A 19963-nucleotide genomic window follows, 5' to 3' on the forward strand; every position below is an offset into this window, starting at 1 on the left:
AGGCTAGTGTTTTAGAGCAACAGTTTAGCCAATAGCAGAGATGGTGTAGGAAGTTGGCTCTGTATGTGCTATTTCAAAGTAAGGAACAGCATGCACAGAGTCCAAGGGTTCCCCTTAGAGGTAAAATAGTGGTAAAAAGAGATAATACTAATGCTCTATTTTGTGGTAGTGTGGTCGAGCAGTAGGCTTATCCAAGGAGTAGTGTTAAGCATTTGTTGTACATACACATAGACAATAAATGAGGTACACACACTCAGAGACAAATCCAGCCAATAGGTTTTTATATAGAAAAATATATTTTCTTAGTTTATTTTAAGAACCACAGGTTCAAATTCTACATGTAATATCTCATTCGAAAGGTATTGCAGGTAAGTACTTTAGGAACTTCAAATCATCAAAATTGCATGTATACTTTTCAAGTTATTCACAAATAGCTATTTTAAAAGTGGACACTTAGTGCAATTTTCACAGTTCCTAGGGGAGGTAAGTATTTGTTAGGTTACCAGGTAAGTAAGACACTTACAGGGCTTAGTTCTTGGTCCAAGGTAGCCCACCGTTGGGGGTTCAGAGCAACCCCAAAGTCACCACACCAGCAGCTCAGGGCCGGTCAGGTGCAGAGTTCAAAGTGGTGCCCAAAACGCATAGGCTAGAATGGAGAGAAGGGGGTGCCCCGGTTCCGGTCTGCTTGCAGGTAAGTACCCGCGTCTTCGGAGGGCAGACCAGGGGGGTTTTGTAGGGCACCGGGGGGGACACAAGCCCACACAGAAATTTCACCCTCAGCAGCGCGGGGGCGGCCGGGTGCAGTGTAGAAACAAGCGTCGGGTTTGTAATGGAAGTCAATGGGAGATCTAGGGATCTCTTCAGCGCTGCAGGCAGGCAAGGGGGGGGTTCCTCGGGGAAACCTCCACTTGGTCAAGGGAGAGGGACTCCTGGGGGTCACTCCTCCAGTGAAAGTCCGGTCCTTCAGGTCCTGGGGGCTGCGGGTGCAGGGTCTCTCCCAGGTGTCGGGACTTAGGATTCAGAGAGTCGCGGTCAGGGGAAGCCTCGGGATTCCCTCTGCAGGCGGCGCTGTGGGGGCTAAGGGGGGACAGGTTTTTGTACTCACAGTCTTAGAGTAGTCCTGGGGTCCCTCCTGAGGTGTTGGATCGCCACCAGCCGGGTCGGGGTCGCCGGGTGCAGTGTTGCAAGTCTCACGCTTCTTGCGGGGAGCTTGCAGGGTTCTTTAAAGCTGCTGGAAACAAAGTTGCAGCTTTTCTTGGAGCAGGTCCGCTGTCCTCGGGAGTTTCTTGTCTTTTCGAAGCAGGGGCAGTCCTCAGAGGATGTCGAGGTCGCTGGTCCCTTTGGAAGGCGTCGCTGGAGCAGGATCTTTGGAAGGCAGGAGACAGGCCGGTGAGTTTCTGGAGCCAAGGCAGTTGTCTTCTGGTCTTCCTCTGCAGGGGTTTTTCAGCTAGGCAGTCCTTCTTGTAGTTGCAGGAATCTAATTTTCTAGGGTTCAGGGTAGCCCTTAAATACTAAATTTAAGGGCGTGTTTAGGTCTGGGGGGTTAGTAGCCAATGGCTACTAGCCCTGAGGGTGGGTACACCCTCTTTGTGCCTCCTCCCAAGGGGAGGGGGTCACAATCCTAACCCTATTGGGGGAATCCTCCATCTGCAAGATGGAGGATTTCTAAAAGTTAGAGTCACTTCAGCTCAGGACACCTTAGGGGCTGTCCTGACTGGCCAGTGACTCCTCCTTGTTGCTTTCTTTGTTCCCTCCAGCCTTGCCGCCAAAAGTGGGGGCCGTGGCCGGAGGGGGCGGGCAACTCCACTAAGCTGGAGTGCCCTGCTGGGCTGTGACAAAGGGGTGAGCCTTTGAGGCTCACCGCCAGGTGTCACAGCTCCTGCCTGGGGGAGGTGTTAGCATCTCCACCCAGTGCAGGCTTTGTTACTGGCCTCAGAGTGACAAAGGCACTCTCCCCATGGGGCCAGCAACATGTCTCTGGTGTGGCAGGCTGCTGGAACTAGTCAGCCTACACAGACAGTCGGTTAAGTTTCAGGGGGCACCTCTAAGGTGTCCTCCGGGGTGTATTTTACAATAAAATGTACACTGGCATCAGTGTGCATTTATTGTGCTGAGAAGTTTGATACCAAACTTCCCAGTTTTCAGTGTAGCCATTATGGTGCTGTGGAGTTCGTGTTTGACAGACTCCCAGACCATATACTCTTATGGCTACCCTGCACTTACAATGTCTAAGGTTTTGTTTAGACACTGTAGGGGTACCATGCTCATGCACTGGTACCCTCACCTATGGTATAGTGCACCCTGCCTTAGGGCTGTAAGGCCTGCTAGAGGGGTGTCTTACCTATACTGCATAGGCAGTGAGAGGCTGGCATGGCACCCTGAGGGGAGTGCCATGTCGACTTACTCGTTTTGTCCTCACTAGCACACACAAGCTGGCAAGCAGTGTGTCTGTGCTTAGTGAGAGGTCTCCAGGGTGGCATAAGACATGCTGCAGCCCTTAGAGACCTTCCTTGGCATCAGGGCCCTTGGTACTAGAAGAACGAGTTACTTACCTTCGGTAACGACTTTTCTGGTGGATACATTAGCTACCTGTGGATTCCTCACCTCATGAATACTCCCATGGCGCCAGCATTCTACGGAAATCTTCTTACTAGTCTCTGCACGTCGACGAGGACGTCACTGTCTCGCACGCGACGCCGTCTGACGTCATACAGGCAATAAGAGGTCCTCGACGACGTGCGGACGTCAGTACCAATCATTTTTTACGTGCATGAGAACAACCAGGCAATGCAATGAAAGAACAAAGCAACATCCATTATAATGTAAAAATACACCACATTGTATGAATAACTGTAAATCTTTTTATGTACATATATATATATATATATATATATATATAAAACTCTCTCTTTTAAAATATATACACACACCAAGTATATACATAAAGATATATAGACATATACCTACATATATATAAATATATTATATATATACATCTATTGCACCCTCAAAGACCAAGAGGAGCACACTCAAGGATTACTTGGCAAGACCATAAAGGCAACGGGGAGGCGGGTGGGACCGTGAGGAATCCACAGGTAGCTAATGTATCCACCAGAAAAGTCGTTACCGAAGGTAAGTAACTCGTTCTTCTGATGGATACAACTACCTGTGGATTCCTCACCTCATGAATAGAGTCCCAAAGCAGTACCACGCCCGGCGGTGGGTGCCTAAATGGTCAAACCAAGAAATCCTGCAGCACTGACCGTGCAAAATGGCCGTCCCTTCTAACCTCAGAATCTAAACAGTAATGTTTTGCAAAAGTGTGAAGGGACGACCAAGTTGCGGCCTTGCAGATGTCGACCACAGGAACACCTCTGGCTAAGGCCGAAGTGGCCGACTTAGCTCTGGTGGAATGAGCTCTAATGCCCTCAGGAGGATCCTTCTTTGCCAAAGAGTAACATATTTTAATGCAAAGAACAACCCACCTGGATAGTGTTCTCTTGTGGACTGCCTTTCCTCTCCTCTTGCCCACGTATCCAATAAACAGCTGATCCTCCAGCCTGAAATCCTTTGTTCTATCGATAAAGAAGCTCAACGCTCTCTTTGGGTCCAGACGGTGCAGTCTTTCTTCCTCTTTGGAAGGATGAGGCGGAGGATAGAACGTGGACAAAGTAATTGCCTGAGCCAAATGGAAGGGTGAAACAACCTTCGGGAGGAAAGCAGCCTTGGTCCTCAACACCACCTTATCCCCATAAAAAGTTGTATAAGGGGGTTTTACTGATAAGGCCTGCAACTCACTCACTCTCCTTGCTGATGTTATAGCTATCAGGAAGACTGTTTTTAAAACCAAATACCTCAAGGGGCAAGAATGCATAGGTTCAAAAGGGGACCCCATAAGGAAAGTCAGGACTAAGGACAAATCCCATTGCGGCATAACGAATGGCTTTGGAGGATATTGATTTAGAAGACCTTTCAAGAATCTGATAACAATAGGGGATTTAAATAAAGATGGTTGGTCTGGAAGACATATGAAGGCTGACAAGGCCGATAAATAACCTTTAATGGTAGCCACTGCACAGCCTTTCTGCGCCAGAGATAGAGCAAAAGACAAAACGTCCGATAGATGAGCATGTAAAGGATCAATCTGCCTCTCTCCACACCACGCAACAAATTTAGACCACCTATTAGCGTAGATAGATTTAGTGGAGTGTCGCCTGGCCGCTAATATAACATCCACTACCTCAGGCGGGAGAGAGAAGGAACTCAGGTTGCCCCGTTCAATCTCCAGGCATGTAGGTGCAGACTCTGGAGGTTGGGGTGTAGAACCTGCCCCTGCGACTGTGAGAGGAGGTCTGCCCTGAAAGGGAGACGGAGCGGCGGGCACGTTGAGAGTTGGAGAAGGTCGGAGTACCACACCCTCCTTGGCCAATCCGGAGCTATTAAGATTACTAGAGCCCGGTCTTGGCGAATCTTCCTCAATACTCGAGGAATCAAGGGTATGGGAGGAAACGCGTAAAGCAACTGGCCGCACCAGGTCATTTGAAACGCGTCCCCCAACGCTTCCTGCATCGGATACTGAAGGCTGCAGAACAACGGACAATGCGCGTTCTCTCGAGTGGCGAACAGATCTACCCGAGGAAACCCCCACTTGTGGAAGATTAAACGGACTTGATCTGGATGGAGACGCCACTCGTGGTCTGCCGAGAAGTGGCGACTGAGACTGTCCGCACGCACGTTCAAGACTCCGGCCAGATGGTTTGCTATCAAGCAAATCCGATGGTCCTTTGCCCAGGACCATAGTCGAAGAGCTTCTCTGCAGAGAAGGTACGACCCCACTCCTCCCTGCTTGTTTATGTACCACATCGTGGTAGTATTGTCCGTTAGGACCTGTACCGACTGACCACGAAGGGAAGGGAGGAAGGCCTTGAGAGCCAGACGTACAGCCCGTAACTCTAACAGATTGATGTGAAAAATCTGTTCCTCTGGAGACCAAAGACCTTTGATCTCCAGATCCCCCAGATGAGCTCCCCACCCTAGAGTGGAAGCATCCGTTATGACTGTGGCCACTGGTGGCGACTGCTGGAACGGCTTTCCTTGTGAAAGATTGTTGCCTGCAATCCACCACTTCAAATCCACAGCAGCATCTCTGGAGATCTTGACAGTACCCTCTAGATCCCCTCTGTGTTGAGACCACTGCCTTCGGAGGCACCACTGAAGAGCCCTCATGTGCCAGCGAGCATGCATGACCAACAGAATGCAGGAGGCAAAAAGACCGAGCAGACGAAGGACCTTGAGGACTGGAACTACCGCTCCATTTCGAAACATTGGAACCAAATCCTGAATATCTTGAATCCGCTGAGGCGGAGGAAAGGCCCGACCCAATGTTGTATCCAGTACTGCCCCTATGAACAGGAGGCGCTGAGAGGGCTCCAGGTGAGATTTGGGCTCGTTCACCGAAAAGCCCAGGTCGAACAACAACTGGGTTGTTGACTGCAGATGACGCAACACAAGCTCCGGGGACTTGGCTTTGATCAACCAATCGTCCAAGTAAGGGAATACTGCTATCCCCTTCCTTCTGAGCTCTGCCGCAACCACCGACATCACCTTCGTGAAGACTCGAGGTGCTGAAGTAAGACCAAACGGAAGGACCGCAAACTGGTAGTGTTGCGATCCCACCACAAACCGGAGATACTTCCTGTGTGACTTGAGTATCGGGATATGAAAGTAAGCATCCTGCAAGTCGACAGACACCATCCAGTCTTCCATGTTCAACGCCAAAAGCACCTGTGCTAGGGTCAGCATCTTGAACTTTTCCTGCTTGAGGAACCAATTCAAGATCCTCAGGTCCAGAATTGGTCTCAAACGACCATCCTTCTTGGGAATCAGGAAATACCTTGAGTAAACTCCTTGACCCCTTTCCTGCTCCGGGACCAACTCCACCGCGCCCTTTAAAAGGAGGACTTCTACCTCCTGTTCTAGCAACAGGAGGTGTTCTTGTGAACAATACGAAGGGCGGGGCGGGATGAGGGGCGGAAACTCCCGAAAGGGAAGGGTGTAGCCTTTTCCCACAACACTGAGAACCCAAGTGTCCGACGTAACAGTCTCCCATTTGGTGAGAAAATGCTGTAATCTTCCCCCTACAGGAGAGGAGTGAGTGGGAAATGGTGGAAGCCTAAGGCTGCTTCCCCTGCTGCACCCCGCCAGAGGATGAGGAAGAGGCAGAGTGCTGCTGAGAGGCTCCCCTGGTGCGGACCCTACCCCTCCCCCTAAAAGATCTATAGGGGTGGGAAGAGGCAGGTTGCTGATATCTTCCCCGAAAGGAAGAGGAGGAAGAGCCACGCCCAAATCCACGAAACCTCCTGAAGAATCTGGAAGAGGCCGTGGAAGAAGGAGCTTGGAGTCCCAACGACTTAGCCGTGGCCCTGCTCTCCTTAAAACGTTCCAAGGCCGAATCAGCCTTAGCCCCAAACAGTTTGTCCCCATCAAACGGGAGATCCAACAATGTGGACTGTACATCTGCCGAAAAGCCCGAGTTACGGAGCCAGGCCTGTCTCCTTTCCACCACAGTTGTGCCCATTGCTCTGGCTACCGAGTCGGTGGTATCCAGTCCCGTCTGGATAATTTGGGTCGCAGCAGCCTGGGCATCAGAGACAAGATCCAAAAGACCCTGGGGAAGCTCTGTAAACGAAGAGGAGATGTCATCCATCAGAGCATGAATATACCTCCCCAGGATACAGGTCGCATTAGTGGCCTTTAACGCCAGACTGCAGGACGAAAAAATCTTCTTGGACTGCGCCTCTAGCTTTTTTGAGTCTCTGTCCCCAGGCACCGTCGGGAAAGAACCAGGCGCTGACTTGGACGAACAGGAGGCCTGCACTACCAAGCTCTCCGGCGTAGGGTGCCTAGATAGGAAACCAGGATCAGTTGGAGCCGTCCGATACCTCCTGGCCACGGCTCTGTGAACTGCTGGGGAAGATGCCGGCCTCTTCCACACCTCTAAAACCGGATCCAGCAGAGCGTCATTAAAAGGTAACAGAGGCTCCGCCGCGGCTGAGGCCGGATGCAACACCTCCGTCAAAAGGTTTTGTTTTGCCTCCACCACCGGCAAAGGCAGGTCCAAAAAACTAGCTGCCTTCCGTACCACTGTATGAAAGGAAGCAGCTTCCTCAGTATATTCCCCCGGGGACGAAAGGTCCCACTCAGGGGAAGTGTCCAGCCCACTGGCCGACTCCAGTCCACGCAGCCCATCACCCGAGTCCTCTAGCTCTCCTTCCTCTAGGGCTCGTTGGTACTCCTGCTCTTCTAGTACCCGGAGAGCACGTCTCCTCGAATGAAGTCGTTGTTCAATACGCGGAGTCGACAATGCCTCCGCCGAAGTCGAAGATCGGCGCCGATCTTCAGAAGCCACCGACGCCGCGTCCGGCGCCACATGTAACTTCGGCGCCGACGAAAGAGCAGCTGAAGCAGATGGACCCACCGGAGTCACAGGCCGAAATCCCGACGTCGACGGGATGAAAATCCCCGGGGCCAATCCTTCAGAAGCCACCGGAGCGGCCACCGGCGCCGACACTGGCGCCGAGCCCACGTTCCCAAACGGGAGAAAGGGCATAAAGGGTGCCGGCCGAAGAGGCGCAGGATCACCCAAAGAAAAGGCCAAAGGCCCAGCCGGAGCACCCCCTGGAGCCATCTGTTGGAAGATGGCATACATCGCATTCAAGAATGCGGAACTATCGGCTCCAGGGGTGGGAAAAGCCGGATACTGGGGTGCCTGTCTCGGAGGCGACCCCGACTCCGGCCTCGGCGTCTGCGCCGGAGAAAACACTTGAGGCTCCAATACCTCAATCACCGACGCCTGTCCAGGCGAAGTTGGTGACGCCGGAGAGGCCAACGGCGTCGAAGGATGCGGCGTCACCGTGGGGCTGACCTCCCATGTCTTTCGGCGCCGATCCGGAGACCTGGAACGAGCCTCCCTTGAATGACGCCGAGATTCTCTACGGCGCCGGGAGTCTCGATGACGCCGATGTTTTGGAGAAGACTTCTTGTGATGCTTCTCCTTTGACTTGGCCATAAACAGCTTCGCCTCACGTTCTTTAAGGGCCTTCGGATTCATGTGCTGACATGAATCACAAGTCGAGACGTCGTGGTCGGAGCTCAAACACCAAAGGCAATCGGAATGAGGATCCGTCACCGACATCTTGCCTCCACACTCACGACAAGGCTTAAATCCAGACTTTCTCTGCGACATTATTTCCACGGAGAAAGAGTACGCAGCAAGATATACACTGTAACCGCAAGAGTAACAGTTGCTCCCTCGAAGATAACCGTTTCGAATGCACGGAAAAAAGGGAACTGACGTCCGCACGTCGTCGAGGACCTCTTATTGCCTGTATGACGTCAGACGGCGTCGCGTGCGAGACAGTGACGTCCTCGTCGACGTGCAGAGACTAGTAAGAAGATTTCCGTAGAATGCTGGCGCCATGGGAGTATTCATGAGGTGAGGAATCCACAGGTAGTTGTATCCATCAGAAGTACCAGTTACAAGGGACTTATCTGGATGCCAGGGTCTGCCAATTGTGGATACAAAAGTACAGGTTAGGGAAAGAACACTGGTGCTGGGGCCTGGTTAGCAGGCCTCAGCACACTTTCAATTGTAAACATAGCATCAGCAAAGGCATAAAGTCAGGGGGCAACCATGCCAAGGAGGCATTTCCTTACAGATGGCATCTTGATGGATGACTGCTGCCTACACTCGGGTTATAGAGGACCGCTCTGACATAGGATCAGAGACTGAGACATCAGATACTGAGACAGCATCTGAGGGATAGGACAATGGCGCAGACTCTGGGAGTGATTTTTCAGTCAGAGGAGTCCCATTCGATAACTCCTCTTCCAGTACATTATGAGGGAGGTGATGAGGACAGTCCTGCTGTCCCTTCGCAAGCTGTTTGTGCAACTGGGTAATAGTGGGTTAGGTCAACCCAGAGAGCAGGTGAATGTGGCGGCAAGCAGAGAGAGAGTGCTCTCTTGGGAGCTCCCCAATTTAGTTCAGCCCCAAATTCCACCACCCAAATCATATTGTGGAGACATCAAAATTATCCATGGCAAAACAAACTGGTTTTGTAAGGCAGGCACCTGTGTTTTTGGTCCTGGATTCGGCGGCCATATAGAGAAACACACTAAACCCAAACATTTCTGGAAACTAGACATTCGGGGGAGTCCACAGAGGTGTGACTTGTGTGGCTTCCCCAAAGTTTTCTTACCCAGAATACCCTGCAAAGCTGAAATGTTGAAAAAAAACTAAATGTTTCTCGCATTTCTGTCACACAAACTACAGGAATATGCTGGGATCCACAATATTCCTACCACCCAGTGACTCCTCACCTGTCCTGATAAAAACACTACCCCACTTGAGTGCCTACACCTAGTGTCTGTGTCAGGAATGGATCACCCCAGGGTCAACAGCTGCCTCACGTAAGGACCAACATTGACCGTTGTGTGATCTATTCCTGTCGCAGGCACCAGGCCTAACCACACAAGTGAGGTATCATTTTTATCGGGAGGCTTGGGGGAACGCTGGGTGGAAGGAAATTTGTGGCTCCTCTCAGATTCCAGAACTTTCTGTCACCGAAATGTGAGGAAAACTTGTTTTTTTAGCCACTTTTTGAGGTTTGCAAAGGATTCTGGGTAACAGAACCTGGTCCGAGCCCCGCAAGTCACCCCTCCTTGGATTCCCCTAGGTCTCTAGTTTTCAGAAATGCACAGGTTTGGTAGGTTTCCCTAGGTGCCGGCTGAGCTAGAGGCCAAAATCTACAGGTAGGCACTTTGCAAAAAACAGCTCTGTTTTCTGTGATGTGTCCACGTTGTGTTTTGGGGCATTTCCTGTTGCGGGCGCTAGGCCTACCCACACAAGTGAGGTATCATTTTTTTCGGGAGACTTGGGGGAACATAGAATAGCAAAACAAGTGTTATTGCCCCTTACCTTTCTCTACATTTTTTCCTTCCAAATATAAGAGAGTGTGTAAAAAAGACGTCTATTTGAGAAATGCCCTGCAATTCACATGCTAGTATGGGCACCTCGGAATTCAAAGATGTGCAAATAACCACTGCTCCTCAAAACCTTATCTTGATCCCATTTTGGGAATGCAAAGGTTCTCTTGATACCTCTTTTTCACTCCTCATATTTCAGCAAATGAATTGCTGTATACCCAGTATAGAATGAAAACCAACTGCAGGGTGCACCTCATTTATTGGCTCTGGGTACCCAGGGTTCTTGATGAACCTATAAGCCCTTTATATCCCCGCAACCAGAAGAGTCCAGCAGACAAAACGGTATATTGCTTTCAGAAATCTGACATCGCAGGAAAAAGTTACAGAGTAAAACAAAGAAAAATGGCTGTTGTTTTCAGCTCAATTTCAATATTTTTTTATTTCAGCTGTTATTTTCTGTAGGAAAACCTTGTAGGATCTACACAAATGACCCCTTGCTGAATTCAGAATTTTGGCTAGTTTTCAGAAATGTTTAGCTTTCCGGGATCCAGCATTGGTTTCACACCCATTCCTGTCACTAACTGGAAGGAGGTTGAAAGCACCAAAAATAGTAAAAATGGGGTATGTCCCAGTAAAATGCCAAATTTGTGTTGGAAAATGTGGTTTTCTGATTCAAGTCTGCCCGTTCCTGAAAGGTGGGGAGATAGTGATTTCAGCACCAGAAACCCTTTGTTGATGGCATTTTCAGGGAAAAAACCACAAGCCTTCTTCGGCGGCCCTTTTTTCCCATTTTTTTGGAAAAAACTAAATTTTCACTGTATTTTGGCTATTTTCTTGGTCTCCTCCAGGGTAAACCACAAACTCTGGGTACCATTAGAATCCCTAGGATGTTGGAAAAAAAGGGCGTGGTTAGCTTATGTGGACAAAAAGTTATGAAGCCCTAAGCGCGAACTACCCCAAATAGCCAAAAAAGGGCTCAGCACTGGGGGGGAAAAGGCCCAGCAGCTAAGGGGTTAAAGACAACCTGTGTGAAAAAAATGTATCCCTCTCTTGTCCAATAGTTTAAGGGGCTGAACTTTCAACCAAGAACTGCCATGCACTGAATGGAAAAGTAAATATACAAAGGAAACTAGACATCAATGCAGCATAGCAGTTCATTCAACCAAGACATATCCAAAATGTATAACTTCACAAGTAAAAAGGCATACAAACCTAATATTACTAGAAACAAACAAAAATGGTCAGGGGGCTAACAGAACTGACGGTCTGCAAGATATAGGATCAGAAAAGTTAACTGTATACCTGCAAAATGAAATTACTAAACATTAGCTTACAGAACTGAAGAAAAGAAGCTGTACAATAACTTACTCATAGTTCTTAACAAGCTGATAAAGGCAAAGCAAGATTCCAAGCCAGCAAGCACTGTTTTCAGACTGGAGATAAAATCCAATTTTTTCGACTACTGCAGTCCAACGATTGGGGTAATCATGTTTGATGATGTGATGAATACAAGTAGTAAGCTGAACTCTAAAAACAGTAAAACAAAATAAAAGTACAATTTCAAAATCAACTGAAGCAACATGCGTGAATTCACCGAAATTACCAGGCATCATTATGCATACATTTTCACAACGTCAGCAACCACAACACAATGTAACTACATTCCTAGTTGTTTAATAAAAACCTTTAAAAAAATGTGGATGCGCTTTCGACGGGTATACTAAACGCATCATACAGGTATCGTCGTTTGATAGTAAAGTTTTGATAAAGTAGCACAGTGGGCCCAATTACACGGTGAACAATTTACGTGGCTTAACCAGTTTCCTTTTTCTAGCATTACAAGCACTACATTTCAAATACAAAGGCGGACACTGGAGGAGACAGAATTCGGTTTACTTGTGAACAGGGAAACAGTTTTCCAAAACGCGCTTGGTTTTGCCTGAATACATTATTCGTCTGCTCCAGGCAACGACAGTGACCTGGGCAGTTATTTTCCGTGTGAGGATTGACGATAACGAGCATTCTGAGAGGAGAGACTGTGCAAATAATTTATGGGGGTTCGTGACCTTGCCAGGGCCTTCCTCCACCGGGCTGAGACAGCAACGTATGTAAAACTGATATCACCCAAAAAAAAAAAAAAAAAAACACCCACATACCACAGCTTTCATTAACTACACTGTAAAACCCGAAGCAGAGGGTACCAGTTACCTGATGAGTTCTGGGGACTGCATAATTGCCTCAACAATGTTTTCACGAATACAATGTCGATCTTCTTCTGGAATCGTATATGGCGGCAACTCTCCTGGTGTGGTCTCACGATCCGGCCAATACTGAGTGATCATATTTTTCAAGTAAATAACAGCTATTGGAACAAGATGGACATGTTTACTCAATTGCAGAAATGGTTCAAAACTGCCAAGTCAGTTAAATGCTTTATGCACTACAAGAATGCTCGAGCGGAGACAGCGGTCAACCTAGTAAGACTTCAGCTTGGTCCTACAACAGCCAGGCCCAAAGGGCCATAAACATAACTGAAATCCATCAGTCTTTCTCCCACACAAGAGGAAAAAAGGAAGACAAACATATCGCATACACTGTGCACGTCTTGTCATTAGGAGCCTTTGAAGTGTTTCAGTGTTTATTCAATGAAACTTTAAACTGATAAGAGGAGGGGGGGGGGGGGGGGGGGAGTATGGGTGTTAGCATAAAACGATTCTATATAGAGGACACTGAGTTAATAAAGCAGTGAGTTTAACAGTGTGATGTACTTTTCAGGTGTAAAATAATCCTTCACACATTCCAAAAGAAGCAGTTTCCAGAGGGAGAATTATGAACTGTGGGGCCAAAACCCACTCTGTATTTTGAAGAATTGGTAGCATAGGTTTTGCAGACATTTGTGCTATCAAGCCAGACCTAATGAAGTTGTGCTAAATAGTTTCACAAGTGTCAAGTTATGTAAATATGCAGTTTTTTCCCTTAATTAAGTTTATGATCTAAACACACTACTTTGAAATTTGACATGCTAGGGTGAACTGGAACAGGCTGTGATGACCTCCCATTTATCATTAGAGGTAGAGGGGGAGTGAAGAGAACAGCCTTTACTACATTGGGAACCTCACATTTCCGTAACAGTCAACAGTGAATGCGTCTTTATCAAGCATTCCTGAACCACGCAGGTCTTTATGACGACTTGTTTTAGGGAACGTATTATTGGACTGGTGTTGGATTACAAGTCCTACACCTTCCCTACTGTATCACAGACTGGAGTTGGAATACTAACTTCTACTATTCCAAAGTCTAGTGCCCCATAAAGCAAGACATTGTAAAGATCTGCATGGTTCAGGAATGCGTGGTAAAGACACATTCATTGTTTAAACCGCGTTGTAAAATCACGCATTAAAAAGGCCTGCATGGTTCTGTCATACAACCATGGTAGGGCACTAATTTTAGGTGGGATGTGCAAGTGATGACCTATTGTAAGTATTGTAGGCTTTTAACCACACCCACTTTCACCTGTCTGTGGGCTTGCCTTTCCAAAGAAAAATAAAAAACCACGATGTCACTGGTAAATGCTTTACGTTTGAGGCCGTTTGTCACAACTTGCAGGCCGAGCCAGTTATATGGATTATTGCACGATTTCCGATCTACTTCAGCGCTGGGGAACCATTTCTTTTGTCTCTCCCCTTTGTGTTGTATGGCGGCAATAGTGCTCACAGCGCAAATAGGTACAACAGCATGAACTCGATCGGCAGTATTGGCGCGCTGGTCACATTGTTCACGGTTACCTAATCAGTCACTTCTTGTGGCTTTTCCCTTAAAAGATTTGAAATTGGTGACTGCTTTACTAAAACAGGAAATCCTCAAAGTTAAAGTGGCTCTCCCAGCACAGCAGGAAAGCAGGTACTACAATATTCATTGTTTTTGGGAAAACATGTCCCATAATATTTTGTAGGCATTATTTTTATGAAACATTTTTCTTCATAATGCAGCCTCTGCTGATCCTAGGACAATGGGACCACCACTAAAACATTCACAACAATGTGTTATTTCGGTCTACTTCATCTTTGGGTCCCTACACCAGGTTAGCTGGGACGCCAAAATAATAATCCCCCTCACCATTCAATGTGTTTAATTTCTCACTCATGGCCGGAAATGTTTTACAGCTGGGAGTTGCTTGCAGTATCGTGATTATAGGCCTGCTTAGTCTGAATATATGCAATGCACTACGTCCTCTAGGAGCTAAATATATGGTTACACTACATTGTCATTTTCTGTGCGGTAATGCCTTCTAAGGACTACCTAATCATTTCATTTGTGGTGTTCTTTGGGGCTGTTCTAAGCATTAGTCACATCAACATTAAAATATTCATAGTACAGAAACTTGTCCAATAATGCTTTTCAGGCCTTTATTTTTACAAAACATTTTAGCTCATACCTCAGCCTGTGGAGGTCCTAGTATAATGGGAATACCTTCAAAACATTGATCACAACGTGCTCTGTCTGCATCATCTGGGTCCCCACACTAGATTAGTGGGGACCCCAAATAATAAGTCCCCATTCAGGGCCTTTTAAGGTTTCTCATGGCTACAACTTTTGTTTTGCAGCAGGGTCAAGTTTTGTTTTAAAGGCCTTGTTTGTAACATCATTGCTGTACGCCTGCTAGCCATATATATATATTTTTTTAAAACCTCCATCTAGGGGCTTAGTATATGGTTACACTGCATTACTTTCTCCTGTTATTTTTATTTTATTTTATCCATTAGGGTTATCCCCACCAGGGGCTAGCCATGTTTCTTACAAATGATATTTATTATGGTGCCCTCTACGGACTGTTTTGAGCATTGCAGTCTAATTCAAAGCGTTTATATCTGATAAAGGTTTATTAAAACATACAATAATTATATAATCTCTCCTTATTACAATTGACCATAATTCAGGACAACTTAACATATGTTTGGTTCTAGTTCATTTCTCCTCGGTACCGGTCTTGTCTTTTCGGGGGAATTGTGTTAGCCAGCCAGCCAGCCACTCTGATGGTGGGGGTGATGAAAGGGGTATTCTATTAAAATTAGCTTACCAAGAACTTGCAGCAGACTAAGCCTGCCACTGCCTGGCAACGTTATCACTCAACCGCTCGCCGTTTTTTTCATGATCTGGCTTTTCTCCTTTTATTTTTGTCCCTCATCTGAGCATAGCCTCTTCATCTTCTTGATTTGCAGTCTTCCACTTCTGACATTCAAGGATCTACTTTTATTTTACAGCACCTTTAAAAGGCATGGCTAAAGCCAATAGGTCACAAAAGTGAGATCTACTGACTTTGACAAAGCTCGTTTTATTACAGCAATGTGTTTTCTGGCTATAAAAAAAATTCAAAAAATCCAATTGCCTCCTGGGGTCACAGTCTCAGTTTAATGGTTTTTCTTTTAGGCATTTGTGTGACTTATCAATGGCAGTCCTACAAGGATGAATAGATAAACCTCCAGCACACCTCCCAAATGGGAATGACTATCAATGCTGTTGTTACCAATTAAAATTGGATAATTGACTGAGCCTAGGGCACAGTTAATATGTCAACGTGGTTCCATGTGGACTAATCACATCTGATGTAGAAGTTCTCCTTTAAAAAAAAAAAAGTGGTTTCTAATTAGTAGCTGTTTGGTGATGTACATAAACCAATCTTTGGTTGGCAAACCTAAGCCAGTCTTTGGTTTTATTTGCACAAAAAGCTACATTTTATGACTATCAAAAACCTGCCTCTATAGAGAAAATCTTTAGTCTCCCAACACCACTAATAAAAAGGTCTGGCTTTAAATTAGCTCATACAACACACACCAATTGTGCAAGCTTGTGTTGACATGTACAAATTTATCAGAAACCCCAGACCTATTGGCTTTGCTAATCCTTGTATTTAGCATAAACAGTACAAGATAGTCCTTTTACTGCTCTGGTTATTTCACACTTGAACTAACTTTGTAAGAAGCACCGAAAACATCTGCTCCCGACTAAAGCAGATGGCTCCTTATTGGCAAGATGCCACCTGCCGAAAATTAGTTCAACTTGGTTTTCCGTTCAGCAACTGAAGCCCAGTTGCACATTAGCCCCACTTTCTAACCGGAACCCTATAAAGAACTAATATGACTAATAGCACTATACAGTCATTCCGTTTCCTAATAGTGTGCAGTGCAAGCCATCTGGCACAGCCATAGCCAAAAGGTACAGCTTAGCACGTACACTTCAACCCCCACCTCTGACACTTCTCTAATGCCAACCCCGAGTCCCAGGTAACAAGAGTTAAAAATAAAAATAACATGAAAAAAATAGCCATGGTAGGACACCCTGACCTCTTAGCTCTGGTGCTGGGATCCCAGAATTTGCTGCTTCCCCGTTCCACCCCAAGCGATTTTTTGGCTCTACATTTGTAGTGAATTTGCAACAGGGGTCAAGATTCTGCAGCAACAATAAATAAAAAAAAAAAAATTAAAAAAGCGCACATTCCCACACTTGTTTTTAATAAAGCCCCCCTGAGTGTACCAGGCTCCTGGGGCATGTCAAAATTGAGGGGCACATGGGCCCCACTCGTGGTCTTTGCTTTTAGCCCCAGTGCAGGAATCGGACTGTGTATACTATATCAAAATGAGAGATTGTGTGTGTGTAGGAAGCTGGTGTGTTTTGAACACCTACGGTGTTGCCACCTAACACCAGGTCCCTATACCCCTATTAGGGAAGTGTAGGCAGTGTCTAGGAAGCCAGGGCTCTCTAGAAGAAGCTGTAGATCAGCAGCCAAGCTTGATCTAGGTGACATGCAAAGCTTATGCAATACCATTAATCACACAGCACTATCACCCATGAAAGAATCAGTGTTACAAAAATAAAAGTAGTTTATTACGTTAACACAAATACCAGAATATGATTAGGCTCCAGGGCTACATAAAGTCTGAAGATACTTTGGAGGAGGGTGTGTTTTTTGGTTACAACAACGCACATTTGTATGCAAGATGTGAAATAAGTACGCAATCTGCCTCTCCCCTGGAGGGGAGGCAGGAAGAGGTAGACGACGGATGGAAAATACAAAGTACTAACATGGATCGACACATTAATACACTGACATGGAACGTTAGGGGGCTGAAAGACTACACAGCTCGCTATAGATGCTTTCTTTACTGCGGCGGCATAAGGTTCAAATAGCTCGTTTACAGGAAATGCATATGATGGAGGAGGAATCAAAAGCTTGCTAAGAAATGGCAGGGCCAAATGTTCCTCTCGTCCTTTTCCTCTTAAACAAGAGAAGTAACAATACAAGTTGCACCAAGAGTCCCATTTACACATGTCTACAGTGAAGCCGATGCATAGGGGTGACGCATATATACTCCTACAAGGTACGTTGGATGGTGCGACCCTTACTATTCTCAATACTTGTGCACCCAACACAGATCATTGCTTCTATGATAAAATAGGTAAGGTGCTGGGGGTAGGGGTGGGTTCTCCTATTGTATGGGCTGGAGACTACCATTGTATATTGGCTGGTGAGAAAGATAGTCACCCTGCTAAACAGGGTACTAAACCGTTAATAGCGGGATCCCTCACAGAGGTCATGCATAGTTTAGGATTATGGGACGGGTGGAGGGAACTGCACCCAGAGAGTAAGTAATATACCAGTCATTCTAAGACACACAATACATATAGTAGTCTGGACCGATTCCTCCTCGGTGGCCTGAACTGCTCGCAAGTGTTGAATATCACACATTTGGGGAGGTTTCTATCTGATCGTGTACCGGTACTGATGCAGCTGCAGTGGGGTTCAGATGGCACGGTGACACGTAGCTGACACATGCCCCTAAATTTTCAGACAGGCGCGGTGTGTCGTGGGGGAAAACAAAAATATATATAATGGAGGCAGCCATTAAGGACTACATGGCCATGAACTGGGGTACCACGGCCACGCCATCGGAGGGACAGAGTGGGAGGCAGTGAAGGCCGTTCTGAGAAGGGTGTGTATCGGCACTGCATGTGGGGTGCACAGACAATTGGAATAGGATAAGACTAGGAAGGGAAACTAACGGATATACAACACCAGACCCTGCCAACGAGGGAGGCAGAAAGAATATCTTGGTGCCTCTGTTGTTGGAAGAAACTACAACTCCTGCCCCAAGGTAACTATAACTCATGTGTTCGCCATGCACTGCTAATTACCCTACAAAATATGGCACATGACTTCTTGAGAACATCATTCATAATATCAATTTAATATTTGCAGTAACATTTTTGACAAAAAAAAAGCTGCATGGCAGGGCCAAAGTTATAATTACCTTAGGGCAGATGTTAGTTATTTGATATAGTAATAACTGGTGAATTGCTATGGCTTTGTACATTCAAAATGTGAGCCTAAGTATAATGTCTGTGTCACCTTAGTTACAAATATTAAATATATCTATCTAAAAAATAACGAAGTGATAACAGCAGACTTTGGTACTCTGGGGAACAACTCTTTGGGTTCACGTGCCTAGGTGCACTAGCAAATGCTGTCACTCATACCGAAGAAAGTTAACAGCCAAAGTACGCCAACCCTTACCGAATGCTGTATGCTTAGTGCATGGAAGAAAAGTGACCGCTGAAGAGATCAATGGATGAAAAAGACTGGCCAGAAGCTCCTGTGCATAAACCATTAATTTGTATTTGTCAGAACACATGATGTTTGTAGGGCAACTAAAGCAGTCTACAACAGATATAAAATAAGGTTAAAACACAAGTCCCATAGCAACCATGCCCCGAGATGATGCAGATAAGGGCTTGGGGAGCTTCTCCTCAACAAATGGCAATCATTCTCTTTTTTGCGGTTTAGAAGAGCAGTATTTACAGAGCAAGTAGAAGTACTTCAAAAGTAGATGCACACAGTTTTCAAATTCTAGATACTTTCATTATTAAACAAACTGCCTGTAAGAGATGAAATATCAGTACACTACAAAGTATTCTACTCAAAAGTAACGCTTTTCAGAAATATGCTCCGTGGACAAGTGGCCAATCCTGTACAGATTTTGGGTGTAGAGTAAACATGATAAAGTATAAAAATAAGGCACCAGCTTCTGGCAAAAAGGTTTAACAACTTTGGTTAGTCACAATGACTGGACCACCCTTTAGACAGTCACAAGTGTATTTAGGTTGTGAGGACAGAAATATTACTACTTACAAGACATGTATACTGCTGAAATACTGCACATTTTATCACCACACAATTACGACAAATGGTGCTGTTAAATAGCAGATCCATTGCCTGAAACGTCTGGATGAAAGCAGCTATTAGTTAAATATTTTAACATGACAGAAAGCTGCTGTTGTAGTCAGTTCAAAATAAGGATATTTATTGATAAGCTAACATCTTGGATGCCAGATGTTCCAGTATCCCAAAATAAATGGTAAGATCTCTGGAAGTTTGTATAAAAGTATCTCAGGGTCCCCAATAGCACTTAAGAACCATGAACAAAAAGGACCCCTTGCTTGAAGCTAAGCAATGCAAGTAATTTGATGGTTAGGTAACAGTGATATTCACAATGGTCAAACAGTATAAGCAATTAAATTAACAACAAATGTTACTGACCCAGTGACCGACTTAGTTTTAAAAAAACACAAGCCAGTGAATAAAGATCAGTAGTTGTTCTCCGAAAGCTCTAGCACACCAAGACAATGAACAGTGTCAAGATGAGACTCTAGCCTCGGTGTAAGATACACTACTGTATGCCCCGCATCCTGTTCTCAGGATGGTCAGTGCTAAAGGCAGTCACCATTCATATAAATGTTTATATTGCTGAAATAATGCATGGGGTATCCCAATACACTGTAGAATGGGCTGTGAAAAGGAGAGGGGGTATATATATATATATATATATATATATATATATATATATATATATACATATACATATACACACACATATACATACATACATATACACACACACACACACATATACATACACACACA

At 45.9% G+C, this 19963-nt stretch overlaps 1 protein-coding gene and 1 non-coding gene across 3 annotated transcripts in view; both read right to left on the minus strand.

Moving 5' to 3' along the window:
* Positions 1-19963, minus strand: part of IPO7 (importin 7) — a 351366-nt gene that overhangs the window by 296445 nt on the left and 34958 nt on the right. For both annotated transcript variants that reach the window (XM_069223632.1, XM_069223633.1), the window contains 2 exons: positions 12196-12349; positions 11356-11514 (listed from right to left, as the gene is read on the minus strand). In XM_069223632.1, coding sequence (XP_069079733.1) covers positions 11356-11514; positions 12196-12349 — 313 coding nt within the window. The remainder of the gene's footprint in view (positions 1-11355; positions 11515-12195; positions 12350-19963) is intronic.
* On the minus strand, positions 19567-19699 carry LOC138286275 (small nucleolar RNA SNORA3/SNORA45 family). The gene has a single exon (XR_011201936.1). It is a non-coding gene; the product is annotated as a small nucleolar RNA SNORA3/SNORA45 family (small nucleolar RNA).

The sequence above is a fragment of the Pleurodeles waltl genome, chromosome 3_1 (assembly GCF_031143425.1).
Source record: "Pleurodeles waltl isolate 20211129_DDA chromosome 3_1, aPleWal1.hap1.20221129, whole genome shotgun sequence".
NCBI lineage: Eukaryota > Metazoa > Chordata > Amphibia > Caudata > Salamandridae > Pleurodeles > Pleurodeles waltl.